This window comes from Egretta garzetta, unplaced genomic scaffold (genome assembly GCF_000687185.1).
Source record: "Egretta garzetta isolate BGI_Z169 unplaced genomic scaffold, ASM68718v1 scaffold463, whole genome shotgun sequence".
Classification (NCBI taxonomy): Eukaryota; Metazoa; Chordata; class Aves; order Pelecaniformes; family Ardeidae; genus Egretta; species Egretta garzetta.
The window spans coordinates 99,256-123,005 of NW_009259188.1; the positions used below are offsets into that span (position 1 = coordinate 99,256).

The following is a 23,750-nucleotide window of genomic DNA, read 5'->3' on the forward strand; positions in this document are numbered from 1 at the left end:
TTATGACTCTTCTCTTGCAGCTGTAACAGTCATAGGTTTCATCTTGGCTCATCACTTTGGGAACAAAAGTTCATTTTAAAAAAAAAAAAAAAACAAAACCAAAACACTTTAAATGAAGCATGCAAGGCAAATACAGCAGAGAGCAAGTCTGCATTTCTCAGTCAGCTGAGTTGTACTGAAATGTTTTACATGCCCCAATTACTTACTACATTTCCACTTAGATATGACATTTCCAAGGGGAGGAGCAGTAATATCTGAAGGGAAAACATCAGTAAAAATGGACATGTTTGAGGAGTAAATCCCATGCATGTCCAAATCCCAGGATCCTATCCTGGTTGGAATCCAAGCTGCCAGAATAAGCAGAGCAAGTGTCTGAAACAGCAAGCTTGGCTATCTGTCAGCCTGCTGGGGATAGCTGCACCCTGCTAATTGCCTGTTCGAGAACAGCAAAGGTGAGGATTTACACTCATTTGGTCCAGCTGATGCCTGCAGTGGTTATTATAAAGCAGGTAACTGCAGAAAAGTGAACCAAGACTAAAAAAAAGCTTCCCCTTTAAAACCACTTGGAAGAAAAACCTTGTCGGCTTGTTAACTTCCCCATTAGAAGGCTGACGGCAGTGATAAGCCATCAACGTGCATGAAATCAGTGAGTCATCTTAAGATTCAGCACAGAAATTTCCCTCTTCCTCTACGGAAAACACAACGAGCATGCCTCAGTGATGCACGCTGTGGTGGAGTGCCCCCTTTCCAACTTGTCACACTTGAGATCCCAGTCGTCACCTTTCCCCAGCAAGATCAATCGGCACATGACTTACTCCACGCACGCACACCCTCTGCTCACGGGCATACAGCAGTGAGTTTTCTGCCCTTTCCTCCACCATGAGGAGGATTCAGTATTTATCTATTCCTACGCATGCGTCACACAACACAGAGCAAAACTGACAGTGGTGGCTTCAAGCTTATAAGAAGGGAACAGACAGTTTTCTCCTCTCTCATGGTTCAGCTGAGCACAGGATGGGTTTTCCTTTTGGGCAAGCGGTCTCCTCAAGAGCTGCCTGTCAAAGGGCAGCTCGGGGAACATAAGAGCTCAGACAGCAAAGTCAGCCTGCCAGGAGCGAGAAGACCCCCCAAGGGAAGGACGGCATCGCTCCAAGTGCTCTGCCCTCTCATGCTTTCGACTGGAGGCTCTTCATGACAGCTCCAACACAGGAATTCTTCTCCCCATTAGGAGGCATCTGCTTTCCTGTTTCAACGCAACATGCTCACAGTTGCTCACTCTCTGAAGCTAACCAAAATCCATCACGGCAATGGCATGGAAAAGCAACTTGATTGCCTGACATGAATCACCTTGAAAGGAAAAGTGCAACTCTGGAACCCACACCATTAACACCACCTCTTAGAGGTTACCAGCATCGACATGTAATTTCATGCATTGCTGTGCAAACACCCTCCAAGGAAGCTGCAAGTTGCAACAGTCCCTAACTGTTCTCTAACCTCTGTGATAATGGCCTTATGCTGCTTAATCCTCTTCAGCTCTTCTTCGCAACTCATCGCGTAACACCTGGACAAAGGCAGAGGTTTCCCATTCCGGCAGAGAACGGTTTGGCACTTCCCCACGTTTGCTGAGGTTAGCGTGAAGCATCCACCAGGGTCCATGGGATCATGTTTTATATGGCAAAGGACAGCAGAGCCTCCAAGTTTTTGTCCAGCTGTTCCAAGTTTCCTGGAATTTAAACAAAACAGTGATTGTTCTTTAATTGGAAAACAAGTGTTATGGGTGCTACGGAGAAACAGCCGCTGTTCTGCAACCGCAAGCACTCAGGGCATTGACTCTATTGGATCACTGAGACAGAAACAAAAGTCTCCACTGAAGACTGTGACACTATGGCAGCGCTGCAGAGAAATCATGTGCAACTCTCCGGCAGTGTGTTATTTACACGTATGCAGATACGCAAATCCGCTCTATTTTAGAACAACAACGAAAAAAAAATCTTTGTGCTTTTAAGAGCTGCACAGTTCTCTCTCTTCCTTTACATCGTAACAACGTTTGTTTTAAAGGTCAGATTGAGAGAAACAGAGGGGGTTAGGAAAGTACTGAGAACTATTAAATGAGTACAGGTAGAGCTTAAAAAGGGGGTTCATATCCAGCTGGTTCTTCAGCTTCTGCAGCTACAGCTTTTATTATAAAAATAATAATTCTAACTATAAAACCTTTATTTTTGAGCAAAAGCAGAAGGCAGAGGTTCAACATTTTGCAATGTCTCCAGAATAATGCTCTTAAGGTATCAAATGATGATGAAAAAAGCACAGTGGCTGTTAACTTCACCTAAGGAAGGCACACTTTTCATTTATCCTGTCAGTTACTAACCTGCTAAATATGCTCTTAGAAATATTTAAGCCTGCTGTTTTAGCAGGGGTCGTAGTGGAAAAAAAACCCAACTAGGTATAAACCTGAAGTTTTCAAAATCCCGTCATTAGACTGTAAATTCATTTCAACAGACTGTGAAAAAACATCCATCCTTCCCAGTATCTTGTTTATCAGGGCCTTCTCCTATAGCAATTAGAGATTACAGTGATTAGAAAGCTAATTATAGAGGTTACTAAAATTTATATGAAGGCTGGGTATAGCTGGGAAGAACTTTCGATTCAAAATCCTGGGGAGAGAATGCACAACTAAATTTGTAGCCAAGCTTCAATGCGCTTTTCTATTTTATTTTTTAAAAATACACTCCAGGAGCATTGCATATCCTCAGTGAATGGTTAAATGCAACAGGAATGGATACTATTTCTGGTTCTCCAAAGAAGCGGTTAGCTTATTTTGACCCAAGATAAAAAAAAACCCCAAACCAAAAAACACGCAGCTTTTTGTAGGAAAGCCACACTCCTGTGAAATTGCATTAGTAGTAAACAAAACCACTTAGTAAGTACTTCTGATATTCAGATTTGTGATTATTTTAAAATATTTGAAGTACATGGCAACCACCTTCTCAGCTACCGGTCTGAGGCACTGTTATAAGCAATTATGGGAAGGAAGCATTTTCTCTTTTGTGTTCATAAGGCTCAATACCACCCTACTGCTTCCGTATCCTTCCCTTCAGTATTTTTCCTTTTCAAAGGTGCAGCAATTGAACGATAAGCAATGCTACTTTCAACTTGATCCATTCCCTCAGTCTCTAAGCTGCTTATTTGCTTCCTCCTTTGTTTCCCTGACCTCTTCGTTCTCCTTTGTTCAGTTCCCTTCATACTCCTTCGCTCAGCATCTCCCCAGGCACAATTTCTTCTTCTGTCAAGAACAGCACACACGCAGGTTTCCAAACCACTACACAGAGCTACTATTACATTCACAGCTACCGTATCACAATCTCTTTGGATGGGTCCTGCTCAAATAATATTCTAAGGCCAGAGGGATGACAGGAGATAGACATTTCTAAGGAGTCAACTACGTTTTAAATATCTCTGTAGCCTTAAATAACCTAAACTGGTACAGAGAAACAGAAAGGATCAGCCCAGGCTTTGCAGCCAGTAGTTGTAAAGAAGTTTAAAAGATGATCAGGAGATTCATACCACTGACTTGGTTACGGCCAACTGTGAATCCTAAGACTTAAAGAAGACACCAGAAAAAGAGTAAACCTCCACCCACCACTTAGTCATGAGCATTTAGTAACTTTGCAGATGGGTTGGGTTTTTTTTTTGTTTGGGTGGGGAGGTGTTGGGGTTTCTCTCCCCGCATCTGAAAGGAACAGAGGGCAATATTCACAAAACAAGCAGTAAAAAGAAAACACCATAGCCAGATGCCAAGGGTTTTTTCCCCCCCTCGCAATTTTTGAAGCAAGAAAAGGAGCAGGTGCCTGACCTGAAAGTGAACAAACTGCCCAGTAAGCATGCACAAGGTAAAAAAGGCTTTCCGATCCAAGACTCACCTCTGCATAACGATGAAAGTGTTGATCATGTATTCCTCCTCATTTTTTGTTTTCTGCAGCTCTTCTGCTAGGATATCGCTCATTGTGCACTGCAGCAAGTACGGCACTTCCACGTTGCGGTCTCCATCAAAAACGCCATAAAGTGCCTCCCGGTTGTCGCAGAAGTTATTGGCTGAAAGCGCTGCCACACACAGCCTAGTGAAAAAGCAAAGCAGGAGAACATCAAGGTCGTTACCCACTACTAGTTTCTCATCTTGTCATTCTGACCAGAAAGATGCAGCCTGGTCTGAGAGCTAGTTTTAACCACCTTAATGTTCACAAGCATTTCAGGACTGCTTTCTGGGCTGTGGACAAGAGTCAGGCCCATCAATAGTGCTAAGACGTGGAGAGAACTATACTGGAAGTTCGAGCCGAGCCCTAAGGATTCTTCCTCCTTTTCAGCATGTGAACAAGTCCCTTATTTGTAGAAACAGGGGAAAAAGGATGCCTGAAACAACTCGAGTTGAAACCGCACTTGCCCCTCTGAAAGCCATCCTTGTGTTTTAACATGCCGATGACCAAGCTGTGCGTTAAATCAGTTAACAGAAAGTAAAGGCTTGCTGGCACTTGCTACGGAAACCTAGGTAGCAAAAGATTTCTAAAAAGGTATTTAAGGAACAAAGAAAGATTCATCACAGTGCCAGCGCCACAGAGACCAGCAGACTCTTGGTACATTATTTGTCAAGTGCTGCCTTAGTCACAGGAGCTCCGCACACTATGAATATTCAGAGCTTTGGCCATTCTGCCTCTTCCTTTAGTATCTCTGATTTGCTGGGTAAACATCCTTTGGTTGCAGATAAAGCAGCTTTGCAAAGAGGAAAATGCTTTTAAACACTCAGATCTTTTGCAAGTACCCGAGTCTTGCATAGACAAAATGTGTCGGCTACACTTGTATCTTAGCAACTTCCCCAACAAAAACCAAAGTGGAGAGCCAGGCAGGGGCCCGGTATGCAAGTACAGAGTCATGGCACGGCCTCTGCGCCTTTGTGAGGCCCAAAAAGTCCCCAGAACTTTCACTGAGGAAAGGATTTCTTTGTATCAGCATAGAGGTGCTCGGCTGCTAGGATGCTCGCGTAACAAAAACCGCGCCAGGTCGTACTTGTTCTTAACGCCCGACGCTTCGGTGTAGCCGTGACTCCACACCGCCGGTGCTCCCGAAGCGTCACCGGCCGAGGGCTGGTCGATCTTGAAGCAACGGATATTGCTGCAAGGAGAAAGGAAAGAGGAAAGATGCAATGGATTGGAGTGCCGACGTCATCCAGCTTAAAATGTGAAGATAACACCTTTTTGTCCCCCTCCCGGTTCTTAGTAATACACTTAATAGAAGAAAAAGAAGTGGGACATCCGAAGTGGTTACTTTCATGTGTCTGTACAGAAAGAACAAAAAAGCAGTAAATAACTGAGCCTCTATCAGGGTGTTGGCTGCACAGTTCTGCTTAGCCAGCTTTTCTTTCCTTGCTCTCACCCCTGAGCTATTTGTTTCAAACCTGGCCCAGTAGGAATACAAGGCAAATTTGTCACTAGCTTGATGAGAGCTGGTACAGGGGAGTGACTTTTTAACTTATACATCTCTCCCACCCATTTTAACAAGTTGTCTCCAGGCTCTTTTCACTGTACTCAAATGAAGCCTCCTGTATGACCCACACCAACACCCAAATGAAAGAAGAAAAAAAAAAAAAAAAAAAAAAAAAAAAGGATGCAAAAAAGAAAAAAATAAATCTTTGGAAACACCAATGTGTAGTAATGTTGCCTTCCATGAAAATGCCCACAAACAGAAATTCGCTCCATCCTCGTCCTGCACCAACCTGCAGGAGCCAGCCTGCTGTCCCCACAGCGAGCGCAGCCCTCCTACCTTCCCCGGCCGTACAATCCAATTTTTACTTAGGCCCTTGATCCTGCACCCTCCAATTTACTACCAACATAGTCTTTTAGCCTGAATTTCAAATACCTCACGCAGCATAGTAAAGACTGAAAAAGGGCCCAGCCCTCCCTGTTTATTCGCCTCTCTTCACAGCCCTGCTTTGCTGGGGAGAGATGACCTCCTCCCTGCTCCCGGCTGCTCTCTTCCAAAGGCAGGGAAAGCGAGCTCCCCACACGCTGCAGACACTTCAAAGGCACCCGAACCTTTCATGAACCAAATGAATCATAAAAGGACACAAGCAGAAAGGTCTAACTGTTCACTCTGAGCACTCATTTTTCTCCATCCAAACCCCCACCTGACCCGAACGCACAGAAAAAGTCTTTTCAGTATCGCACAGCCTTCCTCAAATAACCCCAAGTACTGTCACATCCAGTTCCATTTCTTTTTATGCTAATAGTCAGGACGTACATCAGTGAGGGCAGATTAAAAGCAAGCAAATTACATAAATAACGTTAGAACCACTTGCATTTTAAGCCCTTGGTTTTGCAGCCCTTTGTGTGACAAACAGGAGGCAAACATCTTGCTGCAAACATTAGAAAAGATGATCTGACCCCAAATCAAACTGGAAACCTGGGTCTCTTCTGAAGTGGCAGAGATTTTAATTCTGTCTCCACCTGTAAACCACTACACACGTGAGCAAACACACTTTCTTCGTGGACTTCTCACACAAGGCACTTATCTTCCCGGGCAGAGGAACGTGGATCAAAAGGAGTTTTCTGTTTGTTTCTTTTTTATCTGAGTTGACTGACCCCTGGTTACTGGGCAGGTCAAGGACTCAGGGTTGTCTCAAGGCTTCCCAGAAGCGGTTAAAAAAAGCTACCTCAAAGCATTGCTTTCAGCTTCCTCAGTGGCACCGCTACAAACAGACCATGTGCCCGGAAAGGAACGATATCCAGCAGCACATCCTATGCAGGGAAGATGGGCTAAGGCTTCCGGACAGCACAGTTTATTTTCCCCCCAATTTAAAATGCCTGGTACAATTGAACTAAATGCTCTTCCCCAAAGAACAGAGTAGCAGCATCTTTTTTTTTTTTTTCCCCCCTTTTTTTCATTTTAATTGCTACTGAAAATTCTTACATTCAATAAATCACTTGGCAACATCCTCTTAAGCATGCCAAAGCCTCCTTTAAGATCTCCATACATATTAAAAAAGCGAGCATGCATGACAGGACTTTTCTCACCAGCACCAAGAATACATATTAACCTACTACCTGCTTGAATCCTGCCAGGGCACAGATGGAGAGCTGCCTTTCACATGCAGAAGGAAGATATAAAAAGTACCAAGTGCACAAGTATTTTTGTGCCTGCCACAAAAAGCAAGAGAAAGGAGCACCCCCTCCCTCACAGTCAATTATAGCAGTATACCACAGAAGTCAGCGTAGTATATCGGTACAGATACTAAGCAGCCCCTCAGGAGGCCTGAGAACACCTGATTGCGGCTAATGGATATTATTCAAGAAAACAGACCTGAGGTCTTAAGAATAATTTGTAAAAAACCACAAATAACTAAACAAAACACACACACAAGGGGAAAAAAAAGTTTTCAGTAAATTAACACCAATGCCAGTGAAACTATGGTGTGTAACTGGGCCACACTACTCTTCTACTACTTAGGACTTAAATTTGTACACTGCTGCTACAGGGCATGATGCCTGAACACTAACGTGTCAAGAGATTGGCTTGCCCATCTTGTCTGCTGGGTTATACACAGGAAGAGCTGATCTTTCAGTTTTGACACAATTCAGTTAGCTTTGCAATATAGTTGGTTTTTTTTTTTCCTATGAACCAGGGCAACATTACACACTGCTTCTTCAGGAAGGTTTCCTGTATACAATAAAGCAGCTCCTAAAATAGAGGAGCTCCCCTTTTTTTTTGCTGTTTGCTGCAGAACATGAACTCTCGTTTTTATCTCTGAAAACTCATCATTATTCAAATTTCCACTTAAATTTGATAAAATCCGCTGATTCCAGCTAAAAGCAAACTTGCACTGTAAGTTTCCCTTGCTTGCACAACAGATGAGGTTTACTACTCCAGTGCCTGATCTTAACCATTTAAAAGCAAACCACACGAAGCAACTGCTCAACCCTTAAAAAAAAAATAAATCAACCCTTCTTGGAATAATTCAACATTTGAGGATCAAAGAGGCTTCGAAGGAACCTCTGAGCTGGTGCAGCTCCCTTCAGGCCATAAGAAAAGCTCAAGGCAGCACCACTGTCCGCAGATGATCTGTTTTAGTGCAACAATTTCCCAACTCACAGCAGAAGGGGGCACGAGGCACTTGATGAATTTCAGTTATGAATGGTAAGTCCCAGGGCAAGGAAACAAACAGGTAGACAGGAAAAAAAATAGAGGGCCCCAAAGCAAGGTAACTGGCTTTGCTGCAAGCAGAGTGGGAGATTAAAGTCTTCAGAAGCAGCTTAAATATGGAAAAAAATATTTACAGGACAAAAGCAGAGAGGTATGAAAGGTAACAAGAAATGGCATGAGACAAGGTAAAATGGAGCACAATGGCAAAAACAGACCCAAGTACATGAATGTGAGAAAAAAAAACCATAGTAAGTAGCTACTGGCATCTTAATGGTGGGAGAAAACAAGAATTTTGGTTTAATCTAATGTCAGAAGTAAAACAGAGATCAAACTGGCCCAACAGTGGTTATATTGGCCCACCAGACCCCTTTCAAGGAGTTACAGCTGAAAGCAATTGCACTGAAGTGGGTGAAGTAATCCTCTTTAATGAAGCATTAATTTCTGAGCTACCCATACAATCTGTTACTTTCTGATCCACTGACAACAGGGAGCCCATACTCCTTGAAGAGATTTACACTTCTGGTTTTGTGGTTTTGTCACATCCTAGGGACAGGAACCACTCTGTCCCCTCCCGCTCTGCAAGGTAACTTACTTCAGCAGCTCTAGGGTTTTGTGATCCAAGGCTAGTCTGGGATTTCCAGTCAGGTCCAGCTCTTGTAGTTTTGGAGGCAGGTTTTCAGGCAATGTGATTTCGCTCAGTTCATTGCAGCTTAGGTCCACGCACTGCAAGAGGAAAGCAGCCAAGTAAGCAAGAGAATTCAGCTGTCATCAAGACCATACAAATTTTGATTAAATGTAGTAATGCATGTTTCACAAACAATAAAGGCTGCAACTGAGACCTAAGACCATTCATTTAGGTAAGTGATTCTTACAAAATAACGTTCATATGGCATTTAGCCATCTTCCCAGATGCCTGGGACACCTAGAAATATGTGCCATCATCGTTCCCCTCCATTTCCACCTCTGGCCAGGTGTTGTCTTGTTACAAAGCCGGTAAGGTTTGTCTGCTCTTCACAGACACAAAGATAGTCAGTGTATTTTCAAGTACTTAAGAAAAAATGTGACTGATGAAAACAGTTGCCAGTCTTTTAATGGATAAAAGAAACTGAGATAAATACAGTTGGGGCTTCTAAGCCACTGCCACAGCAGCCCCTCCTCTGAAGTCAGTTTAAACCAGCAAACCAGCATGAGTATGAGCACGCTCCCAGGAATTCAATATTTACTGAGTGATAATTAAAATAAGCAGGGTTATGAATGTATGAGGAGGGGAGGAGTTGAGGGGGGAAAGGAAAAAAAATACTGGAGCAGTTTTAAGCATGGTTTAATTCATGCCATCTTAGACGGATTCACATTTAAATATGAAGTCAATAAAATTAATGAAAAAAAATTAAAGCTTAAATATTTCAGAAAAAATAGGATACAAAAGAGCATAGAAACTTGCTGGCTATCCACCAGCTAAGCACAGATTAGCTAGAACAAGTGCACTAGAATGACAAAATCCCCAAACAAACATCGTTTAAAGCTCCATATCCAGATGAAAGTCAATACACAGGGAAAAAAAAATACGGTGTTTTAGAACAAAACCAACACTCCAAACCCGATTACAGGACCAGAGGCGTGGGATGCACCAAAAATTGCAAAAACACCAAAAAATTTTTTCAAAGGAGAGAGCAGGTTTTAACAGAGGTTAGAACTATCCACATCTTTCACAAAGACAATTTTCTACTTTCAACCTGTAAAAAGAGGAAGACTTCAAAAACTTCAATAAAACATAAAGCTGAAAGGGGCGGGGGAGGCTTTTCCGAGCTGCACATTTTCACCATTACATAATTTCCATTGATACAAGTGAGGCACTTTCATTTTTGTAGGTATATTCAAAGAAATTGGGTCCTGAGCTGGAAGAAGGCGTAAGATAACCTAGTAAAATCAGGAAAAGAAAAATCTCCAAACACTTTATTAAACACATGCAATGGAAATAACAAATTTCTGACCCAAATCTTGAATCCTGAAGTTGTCTAATACAGAGGCCTTATTATCTATGAAGAACAAACTGCTGACGTTATCTACACTTGATAAGGAAAGCAGAGTTTAAATCTGTCACGCAAACAAAATAGTAGACAGCTTAACAGAACAGTTATTCCAGCCAGCTTTTTTCCTCTGCGCAACTCCTTGCTGCTTCCAGAGAGCCAGTAATTACTTTGCAGATTAAAGAAGCTGCCAGCAAGCCTTGCTGTGTTCAACACCGTGATGCCATTACAAATTTGACGGAAGAGCATGCTGGAATAACAAGTACAAAAATCGGTAAAGTAATTTCATTGTTCTCATTAAAAGCCCAATATGCCCACAGCGGCAACACTCTACAGCAGATCCCTTGGTCCCTAGGCACTAGGGGAGACTGTTTATTTATCAGGTAAGGATTCCTTAGATTTTATTTGTACTATTTGAAGAATAGGCTAGGAGGGACTTTCTGCCTTTCTGTGTTAAATTTAGTCCTTATTCTGCTCCCCAGGCAAGCAGGAAAGCATATTTCCTAACTGATCCCAATACCCTCATGCATTATATTAATGAGAGCTGGCTTAGCCCCACCCATGCAGCACCAGGAGAACAACTGCAAGCGCACACAGGATTTTGCACTGGACAGGCCAGACGGATGACAGGGTTTAATATTCAGCATTTGCTTGCACTGCATTTACAGCTTTGTAACTGTTTTGTCCAAGGCTGGAAGGGACTTGAGTTATCTCCAGCCATGACTGAAGGTGGCCGCACCCATACTAACCTATTTAACTAGGAGAAAAACTACCAAAGATTGAAAGTTTCGTCTTTAAGATGCTACTGCTACTAGATCTTCACTGATTTTGGATCTCAAGGTAATGCTCCTGCGACAGATAAGCTTGATCAAAAACTGTGACAAGAAACCTTGGTATCACCCTCATGGCAGCAGCCCGGCAAGACAAACCATGGAAGAGAAGCAACTCATCAGTCAACAAAAAACAGGTCCTAGGTGGGAAAAGCAAGTCCGGGTCGCTGAGCTCTGCTCAAGCAGTAAGGAGTACTCAGCTGTTTGACTGCGAAAGAACACCAGGAGGCTGGATACTCTGACAGTATAAATAATGGCCATAAAATACAATAAAAACCCTAAAAATTTTATCATAGAAGATTATCTCAGAGACATCCACTGGGCTCTCTAACACAGCGGACAACAAATGACTTCTGTAGCCTTAACTGCAGTGTGTAAGAAAGGATTAGAGACAATTTTATCACTAAACTGACCTTGCGTTTGGAAATCCTGGAGCTACTGCAAGCGTAAAAGCATCAGCATTTATAGCAGCTTTCCTTCTGAAATTATTTCAGACAGCATAGTAATTGCTGCTACTAACTGTTCCGGTATCACTGACTCCAAAAACGTAACATGTCAGCCTCTCAGGCTAATTAAATATAAAAGCAAAACAGCCATTACCTCAGGTAACAGAGTTCCCCAAGAAGTTGAAAGTGCTTGAATGCCACCTCAGTTAAATTAACCATCAGATATGATACAATCACTAAGGCGTCATGAGACTATACAACTTTGTGCTTTTCTACAAGCAAGCTTCTTTCGGCAAGCAACCAAATCCATACTCAAACAGTAAATTCTGAACTTACTCTGGTGCATTTTGAATGCTCTTGCGTACCAAAGAAGGAACTCCAGTTAAGCTGAATAACAGATACAGCCAGGCAGCACAAGCTTGACCTCCAAACTGACTAACGCCAACCCCGACCTAGAGAAACCACCAAGAGGCCAGAAGAACCCCTATCCCCAACAAGACACCTTCCCACCTGGCAACTACATGAACTCATCTCACCTAAGTCAAAATCAGGCTAGGGCACCGACCAGGCATTTTCCTTCCACAAAGGTGGAGTCCTAGAGCACCGCGTCCTCTTAGACGAGGTCATGCATGCTATCCCTGGAGTCCCGTAACAGTTAGTGACGTCTGTGCCTTTTTCTTCTGCTAAAGAGAACTAAATAACCACAGGGAACCATCAGGAAGAAACTCCCAGGTCTTCCAAGAGCGTTTTTCTGCTAAGCATTGTGGCAGAGTAGCACTTCAAATACTGACGCTTCTATAAAACATTCAGCTTTCCCCAAAACACACGAACAAAAGGAAAAAGCTGATTGTCCCCATCGGCATGTTTACATTACCCTCATTTGGTTTTTTTTGGTTGACACCACCCTCATACTTTTAAAGAAATGTTTACTGCGCAGAGCCCCACTCCCCCACCCCAATTCTTCCTCTACGAAAAAAAGGTTTTGCTTCTGATTGATTCTAAACGGCCCTCCGCTTCCTCTGGCCATTGTTCCAAAGAGGGAGGAGTATTCAAAAACCCACAAGTTTATTTGAGATTTCCTGGCTAAAACCACAAAGCTCATCTTTACATGTACTCGCTGTCCAACAGAATTATTGCTCCCGCTGCTTTGCCTGACCCCACCGAGGCACACGCAGCAGTCTGGGAACTTAGCCTTTTGGCTTTAGAGAGCGCCTGAAGGACACTTAAGTTACTCTGAGGCAGTGAATAGGCAATCAGTTCTCAACCTTAGAGAACGACAGATTTTCTGCCATATCACAAGATTTGTACGCTCTAAGTTAACAGCCTCCCAGCTCTGGCCAGCGGAAACAGCGTGCAGCGCAAAACATTCTGCCCTGTAGCCAGGCGAGGAGGAGGAAAGCTGATTCACAAAAGGTAAGCAGCAGTGCTCTTCAGTGTGGTCAAGCAAAGAATGCATCCCGCAAAAAGAAGCGTCAGGAAAAGTAGGGAATTGCTTCTGGAGACACATACAAAAGACAGATCAAGCATTCCTCCAGTTGTGCAAAATATGACTGCAATTAGGAGAATTAAAGTAGCTTGCCTGAATACTCAAATCCTGCGCTCCTGGAATTTATCTCTGTCCCCAAGGCCTATCCCATTTTGCAGCTTCAGCGGTTTTTAACACGTGCTCTAACAAAGTCCATTCCTACACAATCAACCAGTAAGGCAGCAAGAGTTAATTACACATAGCTCTTGCCAAATGTTTAAGTCGTACTGTAACAGACTGTCACAGGAAGACAATTAACTCTTATTTGGCAGAGAAGATAGGATCTGGTGAAGGTGAGTGTAAAATCAAATTTTGAGGCTCTTCTTCCCTTCCGCTCGAAGGCAGCACAGGGGCGAATATTTTGCATATGACCTCAGAGGAGAAAGCAGCTGTCAGATCTCTGCTTTCTGAGAATCTACTATCCTATGGCAATGAGAGACCTGAGGGGCAAACAGAATTGGTAAAGTCACATTATACTTGCTTCTTCCAAAGCACATTCATTCCTTACCTTTATTTCAGAAAGCTGCATGACTTCTGGGAAGACTTCGATGCAGTTGGAGTGAGCAATTACAGTATGCATACGTCTGCAGTTCATGATGGTTGTTGGAATGGCTTTCAGTTTGTTCCCACTAATATCAATTTCCTCCAACTCTTCCAGCTTGGCCATTTTGCTATGAAAACAGGAGTTTGAGATTTTTTTCTTTTAACGACATGCATATTCTATTTTGAAGTGGTGATAAGAGGAGTGGTTTTCGTTATTTTAAGAAAATAAAATTGCAGACTTTGGTCCTTGCTCACAGCAGTGCCTGTCACCTCTCCTCATGTCAGATGCTAATACAGTTGTGGAACAAAATGTGTGCTGCTTCTGTCAATATTTTCTAATGCTACGTTTCAGGTGACTTATTTTGCTTACATTCCCCCTGCTCACCAGCTCACTTTCACTCTTTTTCCCCGCTTCCTTCCCCTTTCTTTCAACCCTAGTTTCTCACTTCACCCCAGATTTTCCCTTCCATCTTCTGACATCCCACTCAGCTCTTCCCCCTAATTCGTCTCCCTCCCTCCCCTTGTCATTGAAGCCCAGCTGCTCAGAACATCGCACAAGGACAGAGATGTCTCTTCCTTTATTTATTGGCATCTCTCTTCCAAGGTTGTACCCCATCGGCCTCACAGCACGTCTTACACTTGAAAGATTTCTCATTAAAATGGAGTGAATTGAAAATACAGGAATTGCTGCCAAGGCAGAATCTCCTTCTGGAGTGAGAGGATTTTTCCCCAGTGGAGTTTAGTCCACTTCCAGAGGATGTTTCCAGACTGCTATGCCCACAAATGTCTTCCTAAGGAGAAGCCCACCAGGCGTAAACAAAGTGACCAAGCCAGGAGAAACTGAAGACCTCCTTGCTTGACTTCAAAAGCATTCTGTGGTCATGCTGAGTTAGCCCAGCTGAAAAGAATTTCCAGCGCAATCAATATGCACCGACATTACACGCAGCACTCGCTTGCCTGTGTAACGCAGGAGAGGGCAGCAAGGTACAAGAGGGCACAGCAGGTGAATCCACCCACTGCAGCATCTCTGCGTTCAAAATACAGCCTGTGCCACCACGTTCCTGTGCAATTTAGTTCTCGCTGTGAAAATGTTTCATGATGCCCACCCACCGGTGGGCCGGAGGCAGTGAAACCGGTTACTTACCTCGCAGGGAAGCTCTGTAGGCGATTGTAAGCCATGTGCAAGATTTTCAGGTGTGGATGGCCTGTTAACAAGGGTACGCATTTATCTGTGAGGTTGTTACTGGTCAAATACAACTCCTGTAAGATGCTATGGGTTTCTTCAGAAAGAGTGGCTGGAGGAAGCGTTTCCAGTTTGTTGGCAGAGGCATTAAGAAATCGCAGGCTGCAAAGAGAAGTTGCATAAGGGATTTCAGTGAAACTTCCTGCAGGTTTTGTCTAGAAGTATAAATAAAAGTCTCTGTTTAACTCTATCTTAACTCTAGAGTTAAGATTGCTATAAAGCAAAGGTCAAAGCAACAAGTTCACAACAATGGATAGAAAGACCAAAAGTCTAGCATTAGATGAACAAAGCTTCTGATCACATTTTTAAATGAACACATTTGTACAAACAAAACATCAGCAAAATGAGTATGTCAAAATGCCTTGATCCCCTTATCAAGACCTCAGTACCTCCAGCATTACTACAGACCTACAGGTAAGAGCAATAACAAACCACATCATTTCCATAGTCATTCCACACAAAAATGAATTCCGAATTAATCATCAATGAACCATGAGAGTATAGCTGCCCTTCAAGTGACTAAAAGAAGTCATTGGTAAAAAAGCCAGCCAATTTTTCAGTATTTTAAATACTGGCTAGGATGCAGACAGTATTATGTTTAAGCCTGCAGGCCTGAAAGCAACTACAAAAGATGGAAAAGTACTCTTTGAATATTTGGATAACTAAAGATGCATCAATCACAAAAAAAAAACCCAACCCAAACCCTGAGACCAAGCAGTAATTTGCCTGTTAGATTTTTAAGGGAGACAGTGCTAATAGTCTATTAAATTAAGGAAGTTATATACTTGCTTGCTGATGTATGCAGCAAGACAGCCAGATCTCTACGTAGCTCTGGAGCGCCCTTCCCCTACTCCCCAAAGTAGCAGAAGCCCTTGTCAGTATTTTCTGCAGTCCCACCACAAGCAGCAAGGACTGAAAAAGCACAGAAATGAAGTTATTCTTTCTCCCTCAAAGGACTTTTTCCGGGATGGGAACAAGACCTGTTGAGGCACAGGCACTGCCCCACTCCTGCCAGTCAAGTTCTGCGGGCAGAGGATTCGTGTTTCTTCAGGGGAGTTTGGTGATCACAGCAGCACTGGAGGAATATACACTGTGGGCATCTTGAGGGCTAGAATTCACACAAGCAATTCCAAAGAAATGGGAAAATAAGGCTATTTATCCTTTAGTAACCAACTCTGGCGTGACCATGCCTTTTCAACAGAAATAAGACCTCTCTCTTCCTTCCTCCCCTTTTCAGAAAAGGCTGCCTCAGAGAACTCGGGCTACAGAAGTAAGTGTGTGCCTGCCAGTCGGCAGCGACCGCATTCAAACCAGGCTGCACTGCCCCTACTAACGGGAAGGGGCAGCTGCAGGGGGCAAAGCTGCCTTCACGAAACAAGACTCAGAAATGAGCTGGCTGAAGCCTATAAAGCCACTGATCGGGACACAAAAGGCAGGTGCGCTCCTGTCACTGATCTTCAGAGAAAGTGGTAAAATATTGATAGCTTCTCCCATGCAGGCCGGAATCCACGCTGCCCTTTAAGATCTATTAATGAATGAAATGGATTTGCAAGAGTTGCAGCTGGTTGAAACTTGCTCAGCAGCAAATAAGGGTCAGACATGCTACAGAGGAGTCACGTGGAATGCCAAAGGATTAAAAAAACCCCCTACTATTTCCATCAGAAGCAGAAATCTCTCAGCGCTGCACAGAGCTGAAACTAGGTTAGCTGTTTTACACAGGCAGAGGAGTCCACTTCGGAGAAACACAGTTTAATCCTCAGGCTCATTCATTATTCACAAGGGTGGTAGAACTCCAGAGGAGGAAGGGAGGAGAAGGAGGATTAATACAGAGAAGGGAATAAGCAGCTGAAAGGGTTTTTAAAATTATTTATTATTCTAAAAAGATGCTGCTGAATTTCACCCTTTAGCTATAAACTAAAAATACATTAACCTCATTCAAAGTTGGATTATTAAACTGAAGCACACCACATCAACAGCTCCTGTACTTAATTAAACACCAGCAAGCACACCTATTGCTGAAGTACAGACAACTATTACTTTGGCAACTTCAATCTAATATGCATGATAGCCCTCTCTCCCCACAAAAAAGGCACTCTGATTAACATTAAAGCCACACTATCTTTTGTACCGCTCGTAGTACAAAATGGTCGTCTCTTCAGCTCAGCCTGGAAAGCCTTAAGCAATAAGAAGGTTTAAGGCTGCGGGGAAAAGTGAACTTTCACAGGCATACGATGGGGATGAGGACGTGGCAGCAAAACCTCCCCCAAGAAAAGGCATGTTCTACTACCCTGAAGAGGAATCTATTTTATTTACATTCTTGCAAGCTGCAGCAAAATAACTGGGAGTCTTTCACAGGTACCTTCTTTTCATAACCAAACACAGACAAACAGATAACCTAGAGAGCATCCTATGGCTATGAAGTTCAGAAAAACGTAAATTTGCTCAAGTACACCTAACCCAAACCACAGCCAAAAGCTTTAAGTAAGAAGAGGTACACTGTTCTGATAAAGCTGAAATTAATACAGTCTGCTATACTGAAGCCATTTTAAAGTTAAAAAAAAAAAAAAAAATCCAAACAAAAGCTCTTCTGTTTTTAATAAACTTTCAACACTGGTGGAATACAACAAGAAATTTCAAGCTGTTCCCTCACCGGTATTAAAAGTGGCGGGAATCTGCATATTCCTGCCAAAAATAAGTTTTGATGCATGTATTTTCCAATGGGGAAAGGAGAGAGGAGAGCTGTTTCTTTGTACCCCCACACCCTTTTGCCAAATCTTCCAGAGAGTGATACAACGTTGGAAATAAATCCTCATCATCCTGACTTACAGTTTAGTGCCCTGATATGAACAAGGTTTAGTTGGCTAGCAAACTCCTGCCAACATTCCAGAACAGGAACCCTGCGCTAGCAGGGTATCTCACCTACCCCATACCTAACAACTCACGGCTGGGTAGGACTCAACAGCCAGGTTCAGGACAGTCACATACTAATCTCTGTCTGTAGCTGACATCATTAGAATTAAATTAACTTTTTAGAAAAGAGTATTCTTCTTATTTACATGTTCCTTTTGACCAGCTGTTACATTAAAATGGTAAAAACATTCTGAAATGATAATTCATTCAATATATTCGCTGTATTTTTAAAAAAAAAAAAAAAAGGAACATCATTCTTTGCATCAGAGAACAGAATGAACCAGCAGATTGCTACTGCCAAAGCTTTGTCAATTCTGTGCTACAATCTTATGTCCATAAAATTTAAAAAAAAAAAAAAAAAAAAAAAGTGTACTTGCCCATCAGGTTTTCCCTCACGCTGATTTAATGCAGAAGTCCTCCTCCAGGTTATTTCCACACCCCTATTTCTTCACCCTCGTGCAATGTGCCAGCTGCTGCCTTAGAAGGCCCATCTTACAAATGCCCTCCAGAGGAGTGGAAATTTACTTGGGCACCACTGTTCCCATCTCTCTTGTGCATGGACTTAAACTGATTCATGTTCCTTGAAGATATCCCACTCATATTGCTTATCAGATGGAAGCAGAATGTCAAGTATTAAAGCTCAGTCCAAAATTAATTGTTTCCCTTTCCAATTCCACCCACACACTATACCACAAGCTCATGAAAAAAGTACAGCATCACTACAAAAACCTGAATTCACAGCCTGTGCACATACCGGAGTATAATATAGTGAGGAGAGCATGAATTAACAAGTACTAAAAGAGTGTCAGAGATTAAGAAAGAAACGAAGGCGCTGGCAGGGAGATGCCAGAATTCTTCAGCTTTGACAAGGTGCAAATTCTCCTCTGGGGTAATAATATAAACATTGATCTCCGGCCGAAATAAGTCACCTTCGGTTTTACGGGGTATTGAAGTACAATCCCTTGCTGGATTTAACTTCTCCAAGAGAGAAAATAGAAAAAAAAAGACGACTGTCCCAAAGAATAGGCTAGAATCAAGGGCATGGATCTAATTCAACAAAACAGACCTCATATGCAGTCACACGCATTCTCTATTTAAACCCAGAGGATTCTGATCTCAATTGGAACTTCCAAAAGGAGAAGAAGAAAATCTTCCTCTGAAAACTGCAAAAGGTTTGAAATTTTTTTTAACACCAATGCCTACCTCTAGCACACACGAAAGCTGAATATAGACAATTGTGAGAATACAGCATCTCCCAATTCCTCACCGTTTTCTGAGGTAGCTTGGCAAACTTGGCTTGCTGGTAGACAGAGTCACCACTAAAAAGAATGAAAGTCCTCCAAAAAGCTTAGGAATGTTCAACATTAAAAGAAGCAATACAGACAACTGCATCCAATGGCGAAGCAGCAGCAAATCAAAACCACTGTGCTTAGCTTGAAAGTACTGATAAGAGTTGGAAAGAATATTGCAGCCGCAAAAAGAGAATATGCAGGGATATCAAGATCTCCAGTTTGGCCTGTGCCCCAAGATCTCCATCAGCACAGAGCAATCAAAAACCAAAATTTCTTCTTCAGTCCCTTCTGCAGAGACATGCCCTCAATTTCTGATCGCCTAATCCTAAAATAATTGTGGTAGCAGGTGTGTGAGGAAGAGTCCTGTAGGCTAAGCATGTCTGGGGCAAAAAAGTAAGAGGAAAAAAGAAAAAACATCAAGGCAGTTTTGCCAGCCTATGCAAAAGAGGGTATTTCTTCTGCTTTAAAAAAATTAATAAAAAAAAAAAAAAAAGGAAACATTCAAGTGAATCCCCTTCCTGTTGGATGGACTGCCAAAAAACCCACTTAACTGCTGCTGTCTCCTCAGCTCTTACTTTCTAACTTATCTTTAGCTGCATCATTAACTGGGATTCCCCCAGTCTCTAATATGTATGCTTGCAAACCCTAACCTACCAGCAAAGAAAGAAATGCAGCCATTCCTGCAACAAAAGTATGTGCATGAAACACTCAAGTAACTCTTCGCATTCATTTGATTTTGTTTCCTCCCTCACTTCTCCTGCATCCATGATAGGACTGAATACTTGAATCAAAAAGAGGCAGCCGCAGTGGGTGGAAATGGCAAATATCAAACAAGAGCAAGCTGAACCGGGTGACCTTCCAGAATCCAGCAAAAAAACCCCACCCCTAAACAAATTAAATCAAATCAAAACAAACAACCAGAAAACCCAAACCGATAAGAACAGCTGAACAAAGCTGAAAACCAGAATCATGCAGACGAGAGCCTAGATGGGCTCCAAACAGCTGACACTGGCTTAGCCACCACGGCTGGCCCCTACCAGGCACATGAAAGCAAAGCCCAAGGTTTAAGCCGTGCACATCACAGCTACACATCTTCATCACACAACTGCTTTAAGTAGTCCTATGACTGTTTTAAGGATTTATACTGAAAATGTTCTCACTAACCGGAAAGGAAGCTTGAGCAAGAGGCAAGCCCTCCACCACTGTGTCTCCATTTTTAAACCCCCCTGACCACTGCTGCTGCTTCTCTAACATACTCCACTAAAGCTCTTGAATGCTCATTCATCTTATCCAAAGAGCATTTTGCAGAACTGTTTTCATGCCATTAAACAGTAGTTTGCTGCAAGGTGGTCAAAGGCGGCAGTAAAAGTGTGTACGAGAATCGGACAGAGTGGGAAAGGCACCACGACAGATGAAGCAGTGGGTAGAAAGGAAAAGCTGCAGGGATGCAAGGGCACGAAAAAAGGTTCAGGACTCAGCTTGGGAGTTTTCTCCATCAGCTGCAGCACTTGCATGAATTCTCTGTTTTTGCAGCATCTGGTAATGAGAAATGCAGAGATTATCTGGCTGCCTCTGTGGCGCTTGTCTTGCCAAGAAAATCCCCACCTTACAAGAGAAATCCTTGCTAACATGATCAAGATGTGCATACTTTCAGTGCAATTAACAGAACCAAGTTCTGTCTTGGTCAGAGAAATGTTTCATAGGCTAGTCCTCAATTTTCCCTCAAGTAACAGTTTAAAATGGAAAATTAATTAAAAATCAGAGCAACAAAATATCCCTAAATGATACCCTTCAGCAGAGAATGACACCTTTTCATTGGTTTTTGAAGGATTAAGGCAGAAAAGTAATGTTTGTTGCTTCTTCTATTAAGAGAACACAGGGTTTTCGGTATTTTTTTCCTTTTTTTTGGGGTGAAAGTGATATTCTCTCTTTGTACACCAATGCACTGATTTATTTGCCTTCCTCAGATGTTCTAGATGTCAAAGCCCACCAGTGCTTGAGCTGAAGTTTGCCCAAGGCACTTCACACCCACTTCGTCAAATATTCAGGATCGAGACGGAGAAAGTGTTTATAATTCACAGCATGAGACCTCATATCCAGACAAGATATCATCTGTCAGTTGCACAGACCTGAGTACCTTTCCAAAAAAATAAACTCATCTTTTCAAGGCTGCAAAAGGTAAATCATTTTATGGAGAGGGAAAGGTTCTGTAAGGTAAAGTGATTTGTCCAACATCACACGCTGGGTAGAGACCGTGGCAGACCACTCGGGAAACCCAGTTCTCTTGGCACGTCTGGCAGTACAGATTGTGCTTCCCAGGGCATGCCTGGAGAAGAGAAGCATTTTACCTTTTTAAAACAAACCAAACCAAACCTCCGAACACCTTTCCCTGGCACAGACCCACTTCTGATGATGCTTAGCTGGCTGACAGATGCAAACATTTGAAAACAAAATAAGATGACGACCCCCATCCCTGGAGGTATTTAACGAAAGGATAGATGTGGTGCTTAGGGACATGGTTTAGTGGTGGGATGGCAGGGTTAGGTTAACGGCTGGACTTGATGATCTTAAAGGTCTTTTCCAACCTAAACGATTCTATGATTCCTGGAGGAAATTCCAAACGTAAAGCTCAGACATTGTGCACTAATCTGCACTGCTGTTTTCCTTCACAGTTATCACTTCTGCAGCAGGCACAGGAGCACCACATTGGACAGGCCATTTGCAAGCCAAGTCATCTAAACCAGTAAAGGGGTAGGGAACAAGGGGGAAGCCCCTCCCCAAGCCAACCGCTTCTATTTTCATCACAAACGCGGGAGATCGCAGCGGTGATGAGACCCCAGAAGGGGTAAGCTCTGTTCATCTCCTGCAATGGTACATGACTTTGTTAATACCCGTGGAAGACCTTGAAAACGCGTGCCCTGTACTGCTTGAAAGCTGCAGAACATCAAAGCTGCAGAGGGGGAAAAATCTCCCGAGTCTCAATCAGCCATTTAATACTGTTACTCGATATATTTTTCAATTCTACCTCTTTTCAGCACGCATTTAGCAACTTCTGGAAATCTACGCCCAGTTCTGGTTTTAGCCTGTACTTGTTCATTTTGGCATCACAAAAAAATAATGAAAAGCTGTCCTCAGTTTTGTAGTTCAGTTTAAAAAGATGAGCTGCAGTACAAAAAGTTTTATTCAGCTCCTCTCTCACTGCCAAAATTGTACTAATCTACATCCTAGACCTACAACCTGTTTTTAATACAGATTTTACAAAATTATTTCTTTCTCTTTACTTTCAAAGATGCTGGTAGCTTTCTGAAATTTACTTAAAGGTTTCTTTCTGTGATTTTCCTTTCCAAGTTAACAGACAGGAATTTCAACTGGGGACCTGTAAATAGGAGGGTTTTTTTATTGACCTAATTTTGCAACTTCCTGTAAAAAAGCTTTTTACAACGTTTAATTTCTGAAGTTCATATATTCTCTAATGTACAACAGTTTGAAAAGCCATCCACAAGGCAATTACAGCTGCTGATGTGAAACATCCTTGCCACGTGAACAGGCTATGAATTTCACCACCTTTAAGGAGAAATGTGTCAGATAATCGCAATTATTACAGTAGCAACATTGCTACATTTCAACGCTTTGACTGCACTTTAATGTAAAGTCTCAACTGAAACAGTAAATTAACATTAGAATGGCTTTGCTGATAATTAATTTGTTCCAAAGGTGATACCCTACGCAGGCTTGCATAAGGACAGGTACGCAATAGCGTTGTTAAAAAAAATTAAAATCTAAGTACAAAAATTATTTTAAAGGTTCTTTAGAGCAAATCAAGGCTGAAATGAATCACATACTTGTTCTCAAAACCAAAAACCCCGTTCCAGTAAAGTTCACCTTTTGAAAGATAGTTTTTAACCTAAATTATAAATTCCTCAGAACATTACCATTCAAGATTAAGTTAAGAGTTTACTTAGAAATCATCTCAACCGCAAAACTAATTCTCCAACTCCCAACGCTGTGAACCCCAGGAAATTTAGCCAGAGGTTCCTGACAGAATGAACAACAATACAAGCAGGGGTTTTGCAATGCTCTTAATTGGGTGAGGAGCTGTGACAGTGAGATCACCGCTCCTCTTGCTTCTCCACCGCCCAAGAAACCCAGGAGCTACGTGTTCCTTTTGTCACAGTTAAGATCAGAAATAAAACCCCACAGCACACAATCTCACTGTGTGTTAAATTATGCATAGGTTGAACACTCAGAAATCCCATGACTATTTGCAGAAGTGCAGAGGTGCAAGGAACACTGACACCGAGGGGGGCAAGCCCATCCACTACCCCCAGACCACGCTACCAACCTCCCATATTTCAATCACAGCCCACTTTACAGGGTATGTTCATACTCAGGAAAAAAAGATTATGAAGACTCTGAGACTAAAGAAACAGCAGCATAAAAATAAGAATCCAGAAAGCAGATCAAGTGGTGACACCAGCTAAATTAGTGACAAACACTTGAAAGGCATAAAAAATTCACAAAGCAGGGACAGGGGAATAACTGAGTTATTCTGACAGCCTTATGCACAGATTTTGTTTTGTTTGACAGGTATAAATAAGTTCTAGCCTCTGACTGAAGGGGAAAAAAAAGCTTTCACACTCCATCAAACAAGCCTAAGAAATATGTATTTAAAGAAACTGCCACTAACCCATCTCAGTGTATGTAGTAGAAAATAGCATGTGCTTCACTTTACAGCTAGATTTCAAGA

The 23,750-nt window shown here is 42.5% G+C and overlaps 1 protein-coding gene across 1 annotated transcript in view; it reads right to left on the reverse strand.

Moving 5' to 3' along the window:
- PHLPP1 (PH domain and leucine rich repeat protein phosphatase 1) overlaps positions 1 to 23,750 on the reverse strand; it is a 77,783-nt gene that overhangs the window by 2,250 nt on the left and 51,783 nt on the right. The window contains 6 exon segments of the mRNA XM_035891325.1: positions 1,495 to 1,723; positions 3,921 to 4,115; positions 5,059 to 5,163; positions 8,780 to 8,910; positions 13,524 to 13,686; positions 14,703 to 14,903. Of these exon segments, the coding sequence (XP_035747218.1) occupies positions 1,495 to 1,723; positions 3,921 to 4,115; positions 5,059 to 5,163; positions 8,780 to 8,910; positions 13,524 to 13,686; positions 14,703 to 14,903 (1,024 nt within the window).